This window comes from Macaca mulatta, chromosome 1, assembly GCF_049350105.2.
Source record: "Macaca mulatta isolate MMU2019108-1 chromosome 1, T2T-MMU8v2.0, whole genome shotgun sequence".
NCBI classification, from domain to species: Eukaryota; Metazoa; Chordata; class Mammalia; order Primates; family Cercopithecidae; genus Macaca; species Macaca mulatta.
The window spans coordinates 129,667,232-129,689,974 of record NC_133406.1 but is presented as its reverse complement, the minus strand read 5'-3'; the positions used below and the strand labels follow the sequence as shown (position 1 = coordinate 129,689,974).

The 22,743-nt window shown below is 48.9% G+C and overlaps 1 protein-coding gene across 1 annotated transcript; it reads right to left on the bottom strand.

The window, feature by feature from the left end:
• Nucleotides 1-14,214: 14,214 nt before the first annotated feature.
• Nucleotides 14,215-16,439, bottom strand: KCNA10 (potassium voltage-gated channel subfamily A member 10). Its single transcript, XM_001101275.4, has one exon. It carries the CDS (start codon nucleotides 16,045-16,047, stop codon nucleotides 14,512-14,514), a length of 1,536 nt encoding a protein of 511 aa, XP_001101275.2. The 5' UTR covers nucleotides 16,048-16,439; the 3' UTR covers nucleotides 14,215-14,511.
• Nucleotides 16,440-22,743: the final 6,304 nt, after the last annotated feature.

The window sequence follows — 22,743 nt, the reverse complement described above, 5'->3', positions numbered from 1 at the left end:
TAAATACCCCTGTGGTTATAGAGGACCTATCCAGATAACCCAGGTTAACCTCCCCATCTCAAGGTTCTGGGGATTAGGATCTGGACATCTTTGGGGGGCAATATTCAGCCTTGTTATTCAGCATTAATGCACTTTGCCATAAAGCTTTTCTCCAGGTAGTTTACCTCTTTGAGATCTAGATCTGAGAGAGGGAGGTTCAGGTAGAGACAGGTGCTCCCCTCCATCTGCCCCGGGCTCCTTTCCTTGGATGACTGACACCAAGCATCCATTTCATTCACAGCACCCCCTTTCTTCATCCTCAGGGAATGCCCTTTCTCTGTGGCTGCTGTGGGACAAGTTCATTAGAATACCACCCAGTACCCCCATCATCAATACTCACCCCAAACCACAGCAGGCTGATCTCCTCACAAAAGCCAGAGAGCCAAGGTTGGAAGCTAGGCCATCACAACTAGACACTTCTCCTCCCCACAAAATCCCATGCCTTGCCCGCCAAGCCTCACCATTTCCTTTACTGAGAATTGTTTCTACAAAGGGAGAGAGAAGATTTGGCTTTTAGATGTCCAAGCCAGGGAGAGGGCAAGAGAAGGGAGGAGTCACCTTCAAAAACTGGAACTGTCCAAGCTGGGGATGGCCCTGGAGTCCAGCGCTGACATCTGAGTCCACCCTGAGGGCTTGATTCCACATGGGCAGGGGGTGTCTGGTCATCAAAGCCAGTTGTCTGGGGAGGATGGCACTGCCTTGACACCACGTTTTGGGCAAATAAGTAAAAATGCTTTGGCTTTACTGTATGGAACTTTTGTCTGGGTATAGTGGTAGTCTGGATGTAGAAATAAGTTTCTAAAAGTTGAGACAGGTTGGGCACAGTGACTCATGCCTGTAATCCCAGCACTTTGGGAGGCCAAGGCAAGTGGATCACCTGAGGTCAGGAGTTTGAGACCAGCCTGGCCAACATGGCGAAATGCTGTCTCAACTAAAAATATAAAAATTAGCTGGGTGTGGTGTTGGGTGCCTGTAGTTCCAGCTACTCAGGAGGCTGAGGCAGGAGACTCTCTTGAACCACTCCAGCCTGGGTGACAGAGTGAGACTCTGTCTCAAAATAAATAAGTAGATAAATAAATAAAAGTTTAGATAAATTTCAGGATATCAAACTGGGTTCTATTCCAGCCGTGTCACTCATTAGGCCACATGACCTTGGACTTTCTGGGTCTCAGTTTCCTCAACTTAAATTGGAATCACAAGAAGTTCCCCCAGAGGACTGTCACAAGGAGTGAGATAATGTGCGTGAAAGTGCTTTGTACAAGATATGCTACGCAGGAGCAGTATTATTATTAGAGGAATGTAAGCGTGCTGAGAAACATTCAGCACCTGGGAGGCGGGGCCGGGGAGGACAATTGTGCCTCCCAACAGCCCGTACCTTGGTGATAGGAAACTAGGCTGGGTGGTCCAGGGGTTGACCCAGTGTGGGAGACCTTATATTTTCATGTGTGAAAAGGCTCACAGCTCTGTTCCAATGTGTCCCTTTCATTTCACCCATGCCCTCTGCTGGTCCGGCTCCACACTGGCAAACTGAGATCACATCCTATAACACGCATTACCTCCTTTGGTTGACAACCTTCCAAAATGGCCTCCAGTAATGCCTGCTTCCTGGTCAGCATGCCCTTGTGTAACCCTCTCCCCTTGAGTGTAGGCTAGATTTTTGTGACTTGCTTGTAACAAATAGAAGACACCAAAGCAATGCGTTTGGTTTGCAAAGACTGTGGATTCTGTCTTGCTTGTACTCTCTCTCGCTTGCTGTAAGGAAGCAAGCTGCCATGTTGTGAGAGGCTCTATGAAGAGGTCCCTGTGGCAAGGACCTGAGGATGACTTTCAGCCAACAGCCAAACAGGAATTTCGCCCGCCCCCAGTCCAATAGCCCAGGAGAGACCAAATCCTGCCAACAACCATGTGAGTGAGTTTAGAAGCTCCCCCCTCACACTGCAGTGGAGCCTTGAAGTGACAGAAACCCTACCCAACATTTTTTTTTCTTTTTTTTTTTTTTTTTTTTTGAGATGGAGTCCTGCTCTGTCACCCAGGCTGGAGTGCAGTGGCGTGATCTCGGCTCACTGCAGGCTCTGCTTCCCAGGTTCACGCCATTCTCCTGCCTCGGCCTCCTGAGTAGCTGGTACTACAGGGGCCTGCCACCACACTTGGCTAGTTTTTTTGTTTTTTCAGTAGAGACGGGGTGTCACCCTGTTAGCCAGGATGGTCTCGATCTCCTGACCTCACGATCCGCCCGCCTCGGCCTCCCAAAGTGCTGGGATTACAGGCGTGAGCCACCGCGCCCGGCGCTACCCAACATTTTGATTGCAGAGAGGCTGAGAGCTCTAGGAACCAGCTAACCTATGCCTGCATTTATTCCTGATTCACAGAAACTGTGAGATGTACATGTGTGTTGTTTAAAGCTATTAAGTGTAGGAGTAATTTGTTACATGGTGATAGATAACTAATGCACACTGTAAAGTGTCACTTGACATTAAGGAACTGCAGCATCATTACAATCTCAGTTTGCTAAATACAACTGAATATCAGCTCTGCGCCAAGCACATGGTGCCTTGGGGTTCTGAAGCTGTGGCGATGAGCCAGGCAAGACCCCAGCCTCCAAGATCTCACAGGGGGCAGGCAGACACCAAATGGGCGAAGTGAAGAATGGAGGAAGCAGAGCAAGCCTCATGCAGGAAGGGGTGTTTGGGGTGTCTTGAGGGATGAATAGGATTTCAAAAGGCAGAAATAAGATGAAGGGTATTCTATGGGGGAAGAAATGTGGGCAGTGCAAAGCGTTTTCAAACATGTGACACTGAGCTGATCACAGATGAGAAAAAGTTGGACAGATTCAGTTCCTCTTTTCTGCATGGGGTTAGCACTAGGCAAAGCTGGGAAGGTGCATCTTTACACAGCTTGCAAGCAATGGTGAAATAGAACTGAACGGTCAGGCTAGTGTGGGACCTGTGGCATATGGAGGTGGGGGGGCCATAGAAAGGAAGGGGGACCCCATAACCTTTACCTACCTGGGTAAAGTTACCTGGGCTCAACCATCCTGGCTCTCCTGAGACAGCACTGCTAGTGGAGGTGGCTGGGGGCAGAGGAGCATGGAGACCTGCAGCCAAAACCCTAGGTTCAAATCCTGGCTCTGCCAAGTTGCTAGTTGTAGCATCTTGGGAAATTACTTTGACTGCTTTGTGACTCCATTGCCTCATCTGTGAAATGGAGTTAATTATAGATCCTGCCCCACAAGGTGTCATGAGACTAAGTTAGTTCATTTACATTAACTATTTTAGAATAGTGCATGGCATTCAATAAATATGTTACTGGTGTTTTTTCAAGGGGCACAATCTGATCTTCGTGTCATCCCTTTTTCTTTTTCTTCTTCCTTTCCTTCCTTTATTCCACAAATATTTGTTGAGCAGCAGACACCGTAATGGGATTATGCACTGGACACTGTGTCGGGATTATCACATTTAAGGGACACAACCATGACTCTCAAAGAGTTCACAGCCTTCAGGCGGGTTTTTATCCCAGGCTTTAGCCCCCTTTCACAGAGTGTGGGCTGAGCAGATGATCCATGGAAGGATCAGGCCAGCGTCTACCTGCGTTCTACTTTGCACAGCACTTTTTACAGTTTGCTAAGAAATATCGCGTATTATCTTACTTAATTCTCACAGTAATGTTGGGAGCTGGGTATTGTTTATTGTTACTATTAACAAAGGGAGGAGCCGAAGTCTAGAGTGATTAAAATCACTGTCCAAGGCCGTGAAGACTTTGGTGGCAAATTAGACATGAATATTTCCCACGATGTCAACAGTTCTTTTAAACAGGCTGAGGGTGAGACGTATACCTTGCGGAGGATTTGGGTCCATCAGGCAGGGAGGTCTGATGTCCCAAGTGAGTCCTCCTGGGGTGCCGGTGTCTGGCCGGGCTACCTGCTGGTTCTGAACTTGGAATTCAAACCATTTCAGAATTCTGAGGCATCAGTAATCCATTTTAAAGTTAAACAAGATGCCACTGTAAGAAGACATTTTGAGTCTCAGAAGGTGGCAATCTGACTTCCAGGTTCCAGTGAAGTCCTTTCTCTAGATGGACGTGTTTGTCTAATCCTTGTGCATCATCTCCCTGAATGGCGGAAGGCACCACAGGGCGTGGAGGAAGGGTGGAGGATGGGGAGGAGGGTGTGCATGTCATGTGGTGGGGATTTCGTTCTTGACTTCAGGGATCCTTTTCTGAGAGTGCAAGGTAGGAATCAGGACAGTAAGAAATTCTAAAAGGTGACTCAAGTAGTTGAATAAAAGCAGCTTCATTTTATAAATCACCAGTGGGAGCCATTCCAGAACCTACCCAGGCGCTCTCCTGATTGGAAACCAACCAGGTGGAAGAGGGGAGAGAGGGACGGGAGTAGACCCCAGTGCTGGGGACTTGTGAGGACTGCCCAACACCATCACCCCCCATTCCGCTCTGCCCACCCCCTCCTTGCCTGCCATGTCTTCCTCTCTCTCCTCATTGCAGGGAGACAGGGGGAGGTCAGGGAGGCTTGCTGGGAGCCCAGCTTCCGCTCCCCACTCTCACCCTGGCACAGTCATAGGACAGCTCTGTGGTGGGGTGCCCTCTATGCCCATGGGCGACGGTGGGTTCCACAAAGGCGTCGGTGCTGCTGAGCCAGGGAACATGATGTCGTGGGGCCCACACAGGCTCTGACAGTGCTGGTGGCTGCTGCTTTTCCTGGCTGCATGACCTCAGGCATATGACAAGCTCTCTGAGCCAGTTTCCTCGTTTGGAGAGGGAGGTCACTAATGCTGTGGGCTAAATTTGCACCCCATGCCCCCTCCAAAAAAGATGCACTGGAGTCCTAACCCCTAGTACCTCAGAATGTGATGTCATTTGGAGACAGAGTCTTTACAGAGGTAATGAAGTTAAAATAAGGACATTACGGTGGGCCCTAATCCAATATGATTGGTGCTCTTATAAAAAGTAGAAATTTGTCACGGCTGTAATCCCAGCACTTTGGGAGGCCGAGGTGGGTGGGTCATGAGGTCAGGAGATTGAGACCATCTTGGCCAACATGGTGAAACTCTATCTTTACTAAAAATACAAAAAAATTAGCCATGTGTGGTGGTGTGTACCTATTGTCCCAGCTACTCAGGAGGCTGAGGCAGAAGAATCGCTTGAACCTGGGAGGCGGAGGTTGCAGTAAACCAAGATCACGCCACTGTACTCTAGCCTGAGTGACAGAGCAAGACTCCATCTCAAAAAAAAAAAAAGAAAGAAAAGAAAGAAAGAAAGGAAGAAAGAAAGAAAGAAAGGAAGAAAGAAAGAAAGAAAGGAAGAAAGAAATTTGGACACAGAAACAGACACATAGAGAGGGAAGATGGTGTGAAGAGATACAGGGAGAAGATGGCCATCTACAAAACAAGGAGCCAACCCTGCTGGCACCTTGATCTTGAACTTTCAGTTTCCAGAATTGGAGACAATACATTTCTACTGTTGAACCCACCCAGTCTGTGTTACTGTGTTATGGCCGCTCTAGCAAATCAACACAGGAATACAGCATCCAGCCCACAGGAAAGGCTCATATTCCTTGGGGTGGCAGGGAGGGTCCCTTCTCCTGTCCTGCCCCCATTTTCTCAGTTTCTGAGAATCTGTTCTTGGTCAGGTGCTGCTCAGAGGGAGGCAGCTGTGGTGACCGGGAGAGGCCTCAGGCTCGGGTCTCTGCTCCAGCACTGAGTAGATGGTGAGCTGGGGCAGGCATTGACCTTTTCAGAATTTCTGTTTTATCAACTCTAACCTGGGGCAAATATGAAACCTCCCTGAATGACTTGCAGGGTGGTTGAACAATAGGTGAGGGTGGGAGACATGGCAGATGAGAGGGAGATGGCAGAGCCACCCCTTGAGTTCAGAAGAGCAGAAGATCCCATCTAAAATTCCCAGCGATGGCAGCCATTCTCTCCCCAGGCATCTGACTGGCACCTCAGTGATGGGAGTGAAATAGCATTTATTATCTGGTGACATTTCGCAGGCAGCTTTTTACCTCCGCTTCCCCTGAGATGTGATAACAAAAGATTCTCTGATCTTCCTTTTACCCATCTCCCCAGCTCCCTGCCACCCCCAGTTCCTTTTCATCCCTGCGTTTGAGGGCAACCGTTCTTCTGTCTCGAGGTTGTGCTGGCCACAGCAAACATAGCTTTCCCGGGGGACACCAGGCCATCTTTCTTCCTCTTACTTCAAAGGGCCTTTGGAACACTCCACCCCATGGGCTGAACAGAATGTATTTCATTTTTTAGGAGGCTGGAATCAGCTGGCGAGCAGGGCAGGGGCACCTTGGGCTCTCCTTCCCTTCCCCATCTCCAGGACCCAGTAAGGAGGGAGGGCACGAAATCTCAGGCTCCTGAGTGGGGCTGGGGAGGCTGGCCTTGTCACTGGTAGGAGGGGCTGCACTCCTTCCTCAGCAGCTGGTGGAGCTTGGCCTGAGCAGGACTTCCCTAAAGGACTGAGAAGGAAGCCTCCACTCTGTCATCGCTCTCTGGGGAGGGGCCTGCTGAGGTGGGGAGGCCCAGCAGAGTCAGGGTATGATGGGGAGGGGCCTCCCCATTGATTGTCCAGAAGTGCTGCCTTGAAGGTTCAGTTGCTCCACTGGAACCGAGACAGGGCCTTCTGAGAGAACTTCGGAGCTGGGGTTTCCCAGAGGAAGGCGTCCTGGGTCTCTTCGCCCTCCTGGAACACTGCCCACCAGGAAGAGCAGCCTGCGGGGAGGAAGGCAGGCAGCTTTCTCCTGAGTTGGAGAGGATCAGCCCTGAGGGCTTCTTCCCCTGTCAGAAACCCATCCCCCTCGCTTCTCAGATGGACATTGGGGAGAAGACAGCAACAGACCAGATCTCAGCAGATCACTAAACAAATCAAAGCTCCTAATATAAAATCAGATTCTCCTCCCATCCGCATACATTCCCTGACCTCCCGGCAAGCTGGCAGGCCTCAGCGGGGGTTTGTCACCCCTAGCAGGGCAATGGTCACAAGCCCAGATGCCTTCTGGAGCTGGCAGGCCGAGTGTCAAAGACACCAGAGGGAGGGCAAAGAGGTTGGTAACCTGGAGAGCAGCCTCTGCTATTGTGGTCATCCAGGTTGGCCAAATCTTCCGATTTTCCAAAGGAAGTCAGAAATATATTTTCCCAATTTCCTGTGATGAAATATTTCAAGCGTACATAGAAGTGGAGAGAATAGTAAAGTGAGCCCCCATAGACCCCACTATCTGGATTTGATGATTATCAAGATTTTACTGCCCTTGTTTCATCTGTCTTTTTAAAAAATAAGGTTTAAAAAACGAGAACTCTCCAGGCTTTTCAATGTTGGCTCAAAATTTTGGAAAGCACATGTGAGTTTCATCCTTGGGGCGGCTGTGGGCAACGCTGCTCAGGGGAGCTGGGTTTCTACTGTGGGCCAGGAGCATACGGGGGCCCTGGGCCAGGCCTCCCCTGTGCCCCATCCCAGCTATGCCCCAAGCTCCAGAGCCCATGCCCATAAAGCCTCCAAGGGTCACTGCAGTCACACTTCTCTTGAAAGGAGAATAGGGATGGGAGACTAGGGGTAGGGCAGAGTGAACTCTTACTAGGCATATTGGTGGCTTAATTTTGTCTCTTTAGGGTATGGGGAGGGAGAGCTTAGAGGCACTATTTTTTTAATTCAAAAGATATTTATTGAGCACCTCCTATGAGCTATGACAGGTTCTGGAAATATAGCAGTGGACAGACAAAAATCCCTATCTTCGGGAGTTAACATTTTTATAAGAAATTATAGATAATTAGATACAAAAGTGATTGTGTGTATGTGTGTGTGTTTATATATACCCACAGGTTGAGCATCCCAAATCCAAAAATCTGAAATCCAAAATCTTAAACTTTTTGATTCAGAAGATGACGCCACAAGAATAAAATTTCATACCTGACCCCATGTGACTGGTCACCATCAAAATGCAGGTGCATGACACACAGTGGATTCAGTGTTCTGAAAGCAAAAAAGACCCTTCAGCTGCAACACATCTTTTGTGCCCCTTTTCAGATGCAAGGATGCCCACAGGGTAATAAAATGGCACTTGCACAGGCCAGACATGCCAATGGCAGGTTCCTCACAATGCCCCACATGAGGCCAAGAGTTACGTGCATTACTCACTGTGTTGTTTTGCTTTTCCTCTACTTTGTGTAAAGATATTGTCGAAAATGTCAAAAAGGCTTGCATGATGCCCTTAGAATAATGCAAATATTCCAAAATCTGAAAAAAAACAACAACCCCAAATCAGAAACATTTTGGTCCCAAGCATTTTGGATAAGGCATACCCAACCCGTAAATGTGTGTGTGTATGTGTATGTGTGTATATATACATTCCTGGTGCATGAAGGATGCCTGCCTCCAGGGGCACAAAGGCCGACCAGCAGAGGCAAGCTGAGGACAGTGGACAGAGGTGACGATGTGAGCTCTGAAGGTAGAGTTTGGATCTCCAGACTCAGTGGACCTAGGATGGTGACTGGCTCTCCTGCATTTCTCAGTCACGTGGGCCAATAAGGTCCTCTCTTCTGTTTCAGTTTGAATTGGATTTCTTTGACCTGCAACTGAATGCGTCCTCCCTAATATATTCTTGCACCAGTGTGTACATCCTCAGTGAATGCCTGAGGGAGTGTGGGGAGGGAACTACCGCAAAGCAGAGTGAGGGCTATGCAAGCCCATCAGACCAGCTGCTGGCCAACCTGTGAGAGCAGCACAAGGCAACCTCGTGTGTGAGCAGCATTTTGGGCGGCCAAGGCTCCAGGCCACATTGCACTGGCAGGTCTGTGCCCACGAGATTGCCTCAGAGGTCCTGCAGAGCCTTCCATCTCAAGTGGCTTAACTCCTCTGAGTGGCCTCTGCATAGTGTGGGCCAGAAAAGGCTTATACAGTGAGGGGTGGCTCAAACCTCAGCCACTCTGCTGTCCCAGAGCCTCAGGTAATGATGCTGGCCTGTTTTATGGTATCGGCACCTTTGGTTTGGCTGGGAGTGAAGGTGAATTGAGGGTGGCAATATAAAGGTCAGGTTCTTGACCAAGAAGGTGGGGCATAGGACAATTAGGGTACCATCTATGTATAATCATCTCGATTTTGTGCCCCCTCCATTTGGGATTCCTAGGATGACCTCCCCACTGATATGGTTTGGCTGTGTCCCCACCCAAATCTTATCTTGAATTGTAGCTCCCATAATTCCCACGTGTCATGGGAGAGACCCTGTGGGAGGTAATTGAATCATGGGGGCGGGTTTTTCCCATGCTGTTCTCATGATAGTGAGTAAGTCTCACGAGATCTGATGGTTTTATGAAGGGGAGTTCTCCTGCACACACTCTCTTGCCTGCTGCCCCCTAAGACGTGACTTTGCTCCTTATTTGCCTTCCACCATGAATGTGAGTCCTCCCCAGTCATGTGGAACTGTGAGTTCATTAAACCTTTTTCCTTTATAAATTACCCAGTCTCTGGTATTAGCAGTGTGAGAACAGATTAATACACCCACAATACGCCACAAAGAAATGTTACCTAACTTTTTGAAGCTTCGGTTTTGTCTGCCAATGGAAATAATACTTTATAGTGGTTGTTAAGATGAAATGAAAAACATGTAAAGCATTTATAATGTTATAACTGTTTATTAAATATGATGTTATCCTCTTCACTACTTCTGTCTATGCCCCACATTATTAATTCTTTTTTTTTTTGAGAAGGGGTTTCACTCTGTTGTCTAGACTGGAGTGCAGTGGTGCAGTCTTGGCTCATGGCGACTTCCGCTCAAGCAATCCTCCCACCTCAGCTTCCCGAGTAGCTGGAACTAAAAGTGTCCGCCACCATACCCGGCTAATTTTTGTATTTTTTGTAGAGACAGGTTTTCACCATGTTGCCCAGGTTGGTCTCAAACTTCTGAGCTCAAGCAATCTGCCCACCTTGGAAGTGCTGGGATTACAGGTGTGAGCCACTGTGCCCGGCCCACCTATGTTTATTAATTCCATATTTATGCTGTCTTTGAAATCAGCTGCCTTCTGCTTAAGGTCATTCCTTGACTCAGATTGCAAAGGTAAGCTCTATACTTGTTTGGGTAGTGTTAATTGGTCCACAGGAAAGCTTTTAAAGACTCACAGTTCCTTTCATTTTTGCAGTGCTTTACAGCCATAAATTACTTTTAGTAAAACTCCATCACTGAGTCCTCAGCCTGCGAGGCAGAAGTAATTTTGTCCGCGTTTCCAGATTTGGAAGTAAGCTTAAGGAGGTTGAACACAAGTATGAGAATCAGAGAAACAGGAAGTCCAGCAGAGGGTGGGCCCTGAGCAGCCACTCTGGTGGGCTGTGGAGGGCCTGTGATCCCTATTAGCCAGGTTGGGTGAGGGAGGACAACAGGGGGGACTCAGGGCCTGCTCCTTGCTGGGGTGGAGTGGGTGGGGAGAACGTGACCATGTTTGCTGCTAGTTAGGTATTTTTAAATCTCCATTTTCTACTTAAGGAAACTGAAGCTCATTGATGTCCAAGTCATACAATTAATACCAACTTAGCCAGGTACTTCAACTCCAAGTTTAGAAGGTTTTACCCTTAAGTTTCAAAATGTTTTATGGTTTATACAACTTTTGAAAAGAGAATAATATGGCTGGGTGTGGTGGCTCAAGCCTGTTATCCCAGCACCTTGGGAGGCCGAGGCAGGCGGATCACGAGGTCAGGAGATCAAGACCATCCTGGCTAACATGGTGAAACCCCGTCTCTACTAAAAATAAAAAAAAATTAGCTGGGCGTGGTGGTGGGCACCTGTAGTCCCAGCTACTCAGGAGGCTGAGGCAGGAGAATGGCGTGAACCCAGGAGGCGGAGCTTGCAGTGAGCTGCGATCGCGCCACTGCACTCCAGCCTGGGTGACAGAGTGAGACTCCATCTCAAAAAAAAAAAAAAAAAAAAAAAAGAGAGAATGATGAGCAGAGCACAACCATTAGTTCTAAATGGCACAGTTCTTTGCAAAGACAGCTGGTATATTATGATGGAAAAGAAAACACAAGTTTTGAAAACCCTTTGCTAATTGTATCACCCCTTGAAAATGTCCTGTTTCTCTCACGTTTTTTGCTTATTTTTACTGTAAAAGTTAAAAAAGGGTCCTTTTCTTCTATCCAGCATCTTTATTCCGGGGCTATAAAGTGCCTGCCACACAGTAGGAGCTCAGTACATCTTAATTCACTGAATGAAGGCCTCAGGCCTTGCTCTGCTCCTTCTAAAAGCAGGGTTGTCCCAGCCTGGCTGCTGACAAGTCCTTTCTCCGCATGTGTCGTGGGAACATCTTCCTCTCTGTGCTCCACACTGCCCCTCGAAGCCCCGCTCTGCCTTCCCCGCCTCTCTCCTTTTTGTTTGTCAGTGAGTCATCTGGGTGCTCCTCTACAGACAACAGATATCACTGCAGACAGGAGGCTGGGCAGATGTATGGTGGGAGGGGCTCCCATAGCTCTTCTCCTGCCCTGGGTGGTTAAGAAAGAATCCGATGATCCAGTGTTGGTGCACAGAGACTGTGACACCTGCCTCACTGGGAATGGAGGGCTTGCCTCTGCAGCTGCAGTCACTGGCACCAGCCTGAAGGCAGGGCCTGCTTCCTGGGTATCAGACTCTCATGATCGGGCCCTTCTAAGGCTGTAAGGGTAATTAGATTAGCCAAAGAAAAAGTGGCTCCTCTCTGCCCTGCTCTGCCTATACTCTTTCTGGCAGGGCCTCAGGAAGAGAAAGCCTAGGGCTGCAATCCCTGGGACTCCATTTGGCCTCTGGGGTCACCGGCCCAGCCTATCCTGGGGTCTGATTATTCCACTGTGTTTGCAACATGCAATGGTGTAGGGCCAGCATGTGGCCCTGCCGCTGAACGCAGAGTCAGTGGGAGGGAGAAGGCAGAGGCCTCTGGAGAAGCAGCCTCCCTGATCCCAGGAGAGCACCAAGCCTGTCTGCATGACCACAGCCGCAGCTTGCTTGCCCCAGTGGAGGGCGCTCTGGTTAGGAAGCATGAAGAGGCACATTTTGGCATCAAAGAGATCTAGGTTCGAATCCCTTCTCTGTTGCTTCCTGGCTGTGTGCCCTTGGATCTTTCTAAACCAGTTCCTCACATGGCAAAGTGGGGGTGCTGATATTTACCTCAGAGGGCTGATGTGAGGGGCACAGTGTCCCACATAGCCCTCGTAGGGGAGAGGTTTTGGTGTAAAGGATTGTGATGGCATGCCTGCCAGAGGCTTGAATGTGGGCATGTGGGCTCCCGTGTTAAGGCGCCCCCTCAGGTCCTTGAGGTCTTGGGCAAGTAGGTTTTATATTGTACAGATAAACATTTGCATCACCCTAAATCAAAATGTTTTCATCATTCTGGCACCCAAGTTTGTGTGGCTCTGTAAACCGACCAGCGAGGACAATCTGCTCACCAGGCCACCATCCTGGAACCAGAGCCTGGCATAAGGCCTCAGAGGACTCCATAGGTGTGAGGCCTGGAGCTCCATGGGGCATCTGGTCAGCCCCACTCACTTGGGCGAGAGGGGTGGGTGGGGAACTGGAGAGTGCCCTGAAAGGACACTGAAGGGGAGAAATGGGAAGGGAACTTAGAAAATTGTGGGGAAGACCCTCTGAAGTCTGGAATCCTCAGGCTCATGGGCTGGGACAGGAGCCTGTTTACCTAGGTCTCAGGGCAATAATGCCTTGTGTGAAGCCCAGGCTGGATCTTTGCATGACTGGTGCTTAATTCTAAGCTTGGGGTTAAAGTGCAAGAAGGTATTTGAGATTATTAGGATGGAAAGGAGATGTAAAGATTACTGAATTCAGCTTTTTAGGAGATAAAGACAAAAGAAAAGAGAAGCGGCTTTCTCCCACATCAGCCAGCTTACTGTGAAGTGGAAGTTGTGTGGAGGCATCCGTGGTTGCAGCGCTGTGTCTTGCAAGATTGTGTGGAGCTGGGTGGCTGTCTGTGTGATGACTAATTTTATGTGTCAACTTGACTGGGCCACAGGGTGCCCAGATATTTGTCAAACATTATTCTGGGTGTGTTTGTGGGGGTGTTTCTCAATGAGATTAACCTTTAAATCAGTAGACTAAGTAAAGCAGACAGCCCTCCCTAACGTGTGTGGGCCCCATCCAATCAGTTGAAGGCCTGCATAGAACAAAAAGGCTGATTCCTTACCCCAAGCACTGGGCCATTCCTTCTTACTGACTACCTTTGAGCTGGGACATTGTTTTCTTCTTGCCTTATCACTTGAAATGAAACATCGGCTCTTCCTGGGGCTTGAGCCTGCTGGCCTTCCTACCAGAACTGTACCATGGTGCTCCTGAATCTCCAGCTTGCTGACTCACCCTGTGGACATGGGACTTTTCAGCCTTCATAATTGTGGGAGCCAGTTCCCTACAAGAAATCTCTCTCTCTCTCTGTGTATATATGTACACATATAAATACACACACACACACACACACACACACACACACACACACACACACACCCTATTGGTTCCATTTCTCTGGAGAACCCTGACAGACACAGCCAGGACTGTGTGTTGGGAGTTTTGTGGAGTGGAGCTGCAGTGGTCTGTGACCCAGAGGCATTGTTCTGGTGTTGAAATGTCTTTGAGTGGCCACGTGTTGGGTGCTGGGACTGAGGACAGCACAAGGCCTTCTTATTTGACCGGGTAGATGGGGGAGGGACAGAGTGGAGGTTTCTTTCCCTGTCCTTTGGGGAATCCCAATTCTACTCCCTTGTTCTGAGAGTTTGGTGGACTCTGTCACTGTTTCTGGGTGACCTTAGGTAAGTTGCTCTCCCCTGGTTTGTTCACCTATAACGTGGGAATAATAATCAAATCGAATAATAATCAAATCTGCTTTACTGATTATTCTAAGATGCAGTGAGATAATGTGGGTGAAAGTGTTTTGGAAAATTTATGCAGTGCTACACAAGTACAAGGTATGATTATTATTGTAATTAAATAAGTCTGAGCTCTTCCTCTTTGCTTACAGCAACGCTTGGTCTTTTCATATGCTTCCTCGTAGGAAGACCAAAACCAGTGCTTTTTAATCTTTAATGTGCAAATGAATCACTTGGGATCTTGTTAAACTGCAGATTCTGATTCAGTAAGTCAGAGTAGGCCTAGATTCTGCATTTTCATGCTCCCAGGTGATACCAATATTTCTGGTCTGGGGACTTGAACTATCTCTTCATAGGAAAAGAGACCCAAATCTTTCTATAACGTATTGAAAATAAACAATTTAGAAAATACAGTAGAAGTATGGGCTTATTAAAATAGCTTGTAGTCAGAGATACTTATTGATCACAAAAGATACATTTTGGTCTTTGGAAAGATGAAGTGAGAGAAGGGAGTGGGAAAGAGGAAGGAATGAAGGGAGGAAGGGAAGGCAGAAGGAAGGGAGAGAAAGAAGAGGGGAAAAAGTGAGGGAGAGAGAAGAGAGAAGAGAGACAGGATGGACCCAAGAAGCCCTGGACTGATCACTTCCTGGACTTCTCTGTGGAACAGCCACCATTGGTCTTACTAAGAGAGTCTGTGCTGCCCATTCTTGAGCCTACACCGTTGAGGATTCTTTCAATTTCACTTGGGATGTTCTGCTTTTCCTCGTTCTCAGTCTCCCGATGGTAGAAGTAATTGAAGTTGGAGACAATGACAGGCACAGGGAGGGCAATGGTGAGGACCCCTGCAATGGCGCACAGAGTGCCCACAATCTTCCCCCCTGGGGTGGTCGGGCACATGTCCCCATAACCTACAGTTGTCATGGTGACTACTGCCCACCAGAAGCCATCAGGAATGCTAGAGAAATGGGACTCTGGCTCATCCACCTCAGCAAAGTAGACTGCGCTGGAGAAGAGGATGACTCCAATGAAGAGGAAGAAGATGAGCAACCCCAACTCCCGCATGGATGCCTTCAGTGTTTGCCCAAGGATCTGCAGCCCCTTGGAGTGGCGGGAGAGCTTGAAGATGCGGAAGACCCTCACCAGGCGGATGATCCTCAGGATGGCCAGGGACATGTTCTGTTGGGCACTCGGCTCTGTCTCCTGGGCAAGCTCTGTGATGACAGTTGCAAAGTAGGGGATAATGGAAATAATGTCAATGATGTTCATGATGTTCCTGAAGAAGTCAGTCTTGCTGGGGCAGACCACAAACCGGAGCACCAGCTCAAAGGTGAACCACATGATACAGGTAGACTCCACCATGAAGAAAGGGTCAGTGAACATGGTCTGGGAGAGGACTGTCTTGCTCATGTTGAGATTGGGGTCTCTGACCACCTTCAGCTCCCTATCCTCCCGGAACTCTGGCAGTGTCTCCAGGCAGAAGATGGTGATGGAGATGACCACAACCAACACTGAGACCACGGCCACACTACGGGCAGCACTGGAGCTCTCAGGGTATTCAAAGAGGAGCCAGAACTGACGGTGGATGTCATTGGTGGGTAGCAGTGTTTCAGGGTCTTTGATGAAGCCTTCATCCTCCCGGAACTGGTCCATGGCCTCACTACCCAGCTCATAGAAAGAGATTTCATCAGCAAAGATATCAATAGGAACATTGGCTGGGCGCCGAATTTTCCCACCAGATTGGTAATAATATAGGATTCCATCAAAACTGGGCCGGTTCCGATCAAAGAAATACTCATTTCTCATGGAGTCAAAGAACTGCATCCTTTTCTCCCGGTCTCCCAGGAGAGTCTCTGGGAATTGACTGAGGGTTCTGAGCTGGGTCTCAAATCTCAGCCCAGCAATGTTAATGATCACCCGCTGGTTTCCTTCATTCAGGACCACTGGCTCAGGCCCTGGGGGGTCAGCATAGTCTCCCGGAAGCTTGGAGAAGGCCGTCTCATGGTTGGTGCTGTCGCTGATGAGGATCTTCCAGTTGGAGAAGGAGCTGCCCCCAGGCCGGCCTTTTGGGCTGGTTGAGTCGAAGTCTGTGGCATAGCCTGGCTCTTCTTGGATTTCATCTGAGTTATCAAAATTGACCAGCGCAACCTCCATTTCTTTCCAGCCACACACATCCATTCTAGGGGAGCCAGGGAAGAAGCATGAAGATCCTCAGCCTTTGCTGCCTCCTGTGAGCTATGGAGAAGAAGAAGTTCATTATACAGGATCCAGGGCAGAATACAACTGGCCCTTGTTTATTGAGGTAAGGCATACCAGTGGGCTAATCAATGACTTATTTGTAGCTTGGGAAGGAACATCATGGTTATTTTGGCAACATGCTTCCCTTGAAATCATTTTGAACCCCTGAGTTTGCATAAACTAATAACTAGGAGAAATTGCCAAAAAAAAAAGGATCCTGGCAAAGAGGGAGAGATTCTCCCCAGCAAAGGATGGTCTTCATATGTGATGGCAGAGGGGCCATGCTAAAAGAGGAAGTTAACATTCTTTAATAATAAAAAGTATGATCTTGTATTTGCATGAAGCCTTCTGTCTACCCAAACACGTCTCCATGCCCAATCTCATTCGTAATGCCTCTCTTCCTCTCACAGCAACAGCCAGTCCTTCACACATCCTTTTGGTCATGTCTGCAAGTCTTCAAAATATATCTGGAATTCAACCCTTTTGCGTCACCTCCACCCCTGCTCCTGGACCCAGTGGTGAAGGATGGAACCAGACCTGTGGACCCAGTGGGGATTCGTTTGGAAAGGAAAAACAAGAGGCTGGGCTGGCCAATCGACAGTGTCCTCTAAATGACCCCTCGCCTGGAAATACCTCCTAGAGTTGTTTTGAAGGTACCTCAAATGAGATAACATGTGTAGAATGCTTGGTGGAAAGAAAGATCACTATATTATAGCTATTGTTGTTTTTTGTCAACTTTCCCACATAACAAGCACTTTAGAAACTACCGGCAATTGGAAGGTTTTTAGCCTGGGCCCAAGGTGTCCATAGGGAGTAATTTCATTCTGAGAAATCATTTTAGGTGGGAAGGAAGTAAATAATTGTGTGTGTGTGTTTGTGTGTGTGTGTGCGCGCGCTGGAGCTGGGGTTAGGAAATCATGCCCAGTGGGCTTGGACATCTATACACATAGACTAATATTTCTTTCCTCAGGTTCATTCTAGCTTCAATTTCAACCGAAGCCAGGCAGGCTCGGGGTTGGAATGGGAGAGAAGTAAGAGACTTAGCTTCAGGCAAAATCTGTAGTGGTCATAGCCTTGGAGAGGTTTGCTTTACAGGGACAAGGCTAACCTGCAGTGTAGTGTTGTAGTCTTCTCAAAGTGATTCCACATTCACTTACCTCATTAGATGACAATAATCATGGGAGATTAGATGTTATCTCTGTTTTGCAGATGGGGAAAGCAAATCACAGGGACAAAGTGACTTCCCAAGGTCACATAACTAGTGCTACGGAGTCCTGACCTAAACCTGGCCACAGCCTTCTGGCCCAGGGCCTTTCCCGATAGACCATGGAGTCCCTATATGGGAGCCGAGCCTTGTGGGGAGCTGTAGGCCAGGGCCACAGAATTGTCAGGGGCCCAGAGCTCTTTCCACCCCATGACCCCTTTTCTCAGTTCAGGTGCCATGTGTCGAGTGATGAGCTGAAGTCTGGTTGGTCAGCACTGGTGGAGTACCCATTCTACCTCTCAGGAGTGTGTGGCTATTGCAAACAGCCTCATTTCATGGAGCTACTGCTTCCTCAGCTGTGGAATGAGGAAGGATGTGCCCACTGCCAAGCATGCCAGATGCCAGCCTGCTGTGCAAGGCTTAGTGAGCAGTAGGATGGCTGGGAGGCAGGATGGAATCTGAGAATAGAATCAGTCCACCCGAGCTCAAATCCTGGTCTGTACATGGTAAGCCCTGGAGAAATGTAGCTATCCCTTCACAGTGATTCGCATAATGATTTGGGGGCCTTTCCTGAACTGCTTGGCAGCTGGATGGCTGTCAGTGGGGGACTCCAGCTCTGTGCTCATCTTGTGTCTTTGAAGCACCATTTTCTCCCATGGGGTCTTGGATCGCAGGTGGTGCTCCCTGCTGATTATCTTCCAGGTATGAATCAGTCCCGCTTTCTTAGCGGAACGAGTACCTTCAGTGAGCTTTGGGCAAGGTTTGGGAACCACTTCCATGGTTCTAGCCAAGGCTAGAGTCACCCTTATCAGGAAATTCTCTGGAGGTCAGCGGCAACAAGCTTGTGGGATTAGGGAGAGCTTCTCTGGCCAAATAATTAACTTCCTTTTCTGGGACCCAGGCCATTTCCCTTCTCCCCGCCTCCTAGGTGCCTCTTTGTCATCTCCACCCCCAGGTCGAGTGACAGATAGGAGGGTGTTTGATGAGGGTCTGATGGTGTGGAGGTGGCAGACAGTGCCAAGGTCAAACAGCATATTCCGTGGTCTATAGAGATGTGCTGTGCAGGCGGCTCCACCTGCCCCATTAGTAGTAAACGTTAATCATTAAAACAGAGAGAAAGGAGAACTGTCTTGAGGATAAGGACCTGGTATGAGGCTCTGCCCCACCACTTAGGAGTGTATATTTTATAGCAAATAATTGGGTTTTATGACTCAACTTTCTAATCTATAAAGTGGGTAAAAATAATAGTAATTCCCATCTCAAAGATTATACTGAGAATGAAATAAGGTAATAACAGTGAAAGCACTTTGTAAATTGTAAACGTAAATTGTAAAATTACAAAAATCACCCTTTACACTTTCCTCCCCTCTGCTCCACACATAGACCCAATATAACATGCTCGTAGAAAGCATGTTTCACGTGAAGAACTGCAGAAGGAATTCTCAGCTCACTATTCTCCCCTTCTGCTCGGCCCAGTCCCGACTCCATGTCTTCATCCTTGTTTTGCTCCTGCTTCTCATATGCTTTCTACTCCCCTGCCCTCCCCCGACTATCTATTCCTCCCTGCCAATCTGGGGACTGTTCAGATCCTACCTTGTCCCAGGAGCCTGCCCTGGCCAGTGTCTGGGAGAGCCCTCTGTCTCCCTGTGCTGCTAGTCTGCTTGTGTAGATGCTCACTTTTGTCCTCAGTTTGGAGCACCAGCTTCCATGGGGTCAGCCTTCACTCTTCAGCTCTCTTGCAAGTTTTCAGGGTACATGATTGTGTTTTGCAGAGCTTTTCCTATCAGCCTGCTTGGTCTTGGAGGACATGATTCCCCTCTGATCCCACCTGCATCACCCCAGTGTCCAGCTCAAAGTTGCAGGTAGGAGGGTGGCTGATGAGGGGCAGGGTGGTGTTGGAGGTAGTGGGGCAGTGCCAATTTCAAACAGTGTATCCTGTGGATGTAGAGTGATTATTTGCTAAGCACTTGCTTGTTAAGTAGGTGAATGAATGAAGGAATGAAGAGTTGTAAGCTCATGAAGGCGGGGACCATGTCTGTCTTATGCACCACTTGGCTAGCCCACCTATGCATGCAATTCATCTCTGGTAAGTGAATGAATGAATGAGTGATGAATGAATGAGGGGTGGTGGTTGGTGCATGGGCTCAGGGCCAGGACACCTGCATTGCCTCTACAGTTCTGTGATTACTGACTGCTTGCATTACCTCATCCAGACTCCATTTTTTCATCTGTAATAAGAAAATATGCAGAGTCAAAGGAGCTAGATAAAAAGGATACGCATATAGAATAATTCTATTTATATGAAATTCTAGAAAATGCAAACTAATCTAGAATGACAGGAAGCAGATCAGCAACTGCCTGGGGATGAGGATGGAGAGGGTGAGGGCAGAGTTACAAAGGGGCTCAAGACTGTAGGGGTGAAGTTTATGCTTCTTATTTTGATTTTGTGATGGTTTCACAAGTCTATTCACTAGTCAAAACTTATCAAGTAGCACACTCTAAGTTTAATGTGCATCATTGTATTTCAACAAATCTGTAAAAAAGAAAAAAAAGGCAATCACACAAACAAAAGAAATAAAAGTGCATGGTTTGCCAGTGATTCCTCAAGATTTTAGCAAGGACCAAAGGAGGTGGTATGAGGATGCTATGTAAACTGCATGGGTCGTGTTTAAAAAAGGGGCTTACTCTTGCATAGTGCTCACCACGGTGCGCAGCACCGTGTCTGCTCATGTTGCAAGAGCTCAGCAAACTGTTTAGAAAAAGTGAATGTACCCTGAAGCCCAGGGCCAATCTTGGTGCCCAGAGACCACCCAGCAGTGCTATATCCCTGCAGATCAGGCTGTGGGTACTTTATCCTCTCTCAGAAATGTGCACAATGTCAAGGAAGCCCCCTGGCCATGGCAGGCTGGCTTTCTCAGCTAGGTGCTTGGCATTTTGTCTGTTTAGGGGTGTGAGAGAAGCCTCTATTTGCACTGGAAAATATCTGCTTCTGTGGAAGGGTTTCACTCTTTCGATAGGCTTTTGTACTATAATTACTATTTCATAACAGTCAAGATCAGAGTTGTTTCTGCCCCTTGGACTCACAGTCTGGGCTGCCCCCCTCTGCCCCACACTCTGGAAGGAGACGGATGCCTTGGTTGGGGTGAGTCACTTGGCGAGGCTGGAACTGCAGAGCTGTGGGTATTTGGGGGCTGGCTCCCATTGCAATGGGCAGGGGCCTGGAGTCTGCTCTGCGTGACCCCCTTTGAGCCTTAGATCTTTTGATCTGCCCAGTGATCCAGGGCCTCGATGGAATTGCCATCACTCCAGGCTGAGCTCTCACCCATAGCTGAAGTGATCATCACTTTCAAGAGTCGTCCATAACGTCCGATTTGACATGTAATCTCTGTGCTTGCCTGGCACAGTGCTGAGACAGTGCACTGGGTTGAAACAGATCTCTTTTCCCTGCTGAACATACTTGTACTTTCCTCCCTCCCGGCCACCACGTGGGCAGGTCCTGCCACCTGCATTCTTTACTTCTAACCTCACCTGAAGGTGACGCTTCCTCTAAGGACTCCAGTTGAAGGCACTCTTGCCCTTCTGAGCACCCCCTGGAATATGTCTACATTTCCTTCTCGGCATTTTATTTGATTAATGTTTTATCTCCTAGAACTTTGTCATCTTTGGGTCCCTCGGCATCTGGCACGTGGGAACAGGCTGACCCCCTCACTATCCCGGAGACCCCTGTGCTTTCCTATCTTCTGACCTCTGCTCATTGCCCTTCCCCAACAGCCAGACGGACTTGAGTTTGAATCCCATCTTTTTACCCACCAGGTATGTGACCTTAGGCACATCACCACCTCTGTGAACCTGCTTTCTTCCCCTCTAACTGGGTCTAATCACGTCTTTCTTCTGGCTTCTTGGGGGAAAGAATGAGATAGTGTACAGCACTTTGGCTGGTATGCAGTAGGATGGGAACTGATCTTTTTTGGGAAGCTTCCCTGCCCACGTGACGCAGACCTCAGCCATCCCAGCTGCCCCTTCTATGCCCTGTAGCTCTTCATGTTGGCAGCCAGACTGAGGATGAGGCTTTGTGGTTCAGGTAACCTCTTCCCTGACTGGACCAGGCACTTCCTGCAGGCAGGGCATGGGGAGGGGCTCAGCCCTGTGCTTCTCCCAGAACAGACGTGTAGACATCTGTGGCTAATGCCAGGGCTGTGGACCTGGCTTTTCAAGGTCACAGAGCTATACCAAGCAGGCAGTGTCTAGAACCCATCCCATGGCCTTTCCCCATGGGTCAACTTTGGTTGCCTAGCAACTCCAACACCTCCTACACATTCAGGTGAGGCAGCAGCTGTTCCTTAGTCAGAGAATGGTTGAAATAAGTAATCATGCAAAGACAACTGTGTGTACTGCATCTCAGGGCCCCAAGGCCCCGGTGACAGGGAGCTCAGATGTCGCAGGGCTGGAAACAGGTAGGAGGATGAGGGGTTCAGCAGCTGGGCCTGGCTCTCTGGTCCTTGAGCAAGTGAGTGAAGGACTGAAGGAAGATGGGGGTGAAACACAAACCGTGGCACCGCTTGTGACTGGACAGAAGAGGGCGCTGCTGTCTTACTGGAAGCAATCCCTGGGCCACTCCGAGGACCCTTCACTTCCCTCTTCGATGCCGCTTTTCTTTCACCTTAGGGTCAGCCAGGTCTCAGGTCTTGCAGATTCTCCCCAGTGACTGGCTCTCAAACCCTCCCCTTTCTGGTCTCTGCCCCTCTTAGAGGCAAGCCCCACCTCTTCGGTTCATGCTGAGCCACAGCCCGGCCGGAAGAGTGTGGATTCTGTTCCTCTCTGTCTCACGTGGTCGGGATTATGTTGCCTCACTCTCCAAGAGCCTCAGTTTCCCCAACCAGGGAAAGGTAAGATGGGGTCCTAGGCAAGACTCACTGGCTCTGCTGCTCACTGTAGCCCCTGTGGTCCCTCGAGTGCCCAGCTCCTCCAGCCTTTCTGAGTGGAAAGCAGAGGTGGCGATGTCAGCTTTAGGGACATGGAAAGGGTAGAGCTGGAAACTGAGAGCAGCGCCCATCAGGAGACCTGAATTCAGTGGGGAGGTCAGCAGGCTGGGTGTGGGGGCTGCCCCTCATCCGGCCTGAGGCAGGCTCTCCATCCTGGTCAGGAGTACAGGCTCTGGGGGCAGACAGGAGGGCCAGCTCCCAATCCTGGCTTGGCCACTTACTGTCTGTGTGACAGAGAACAAGTTACTTATGCTCCCTTCACTTAGGGTTCTTCATCTTTACAGTGGCCTTGCTAGCACCTCCCTGGAAAGGGTGTGGTGAGAAAATGATGTCACATAGAAAGCACACAGCATGCAGTAGGCACTCAGCAAATGCTGGCAGCTGCTATTAGTTGGGCCTGGTCAGGGACCATGGGGTGGGGATGGCCATTCCTCCTTTCCCTGTCCTGCC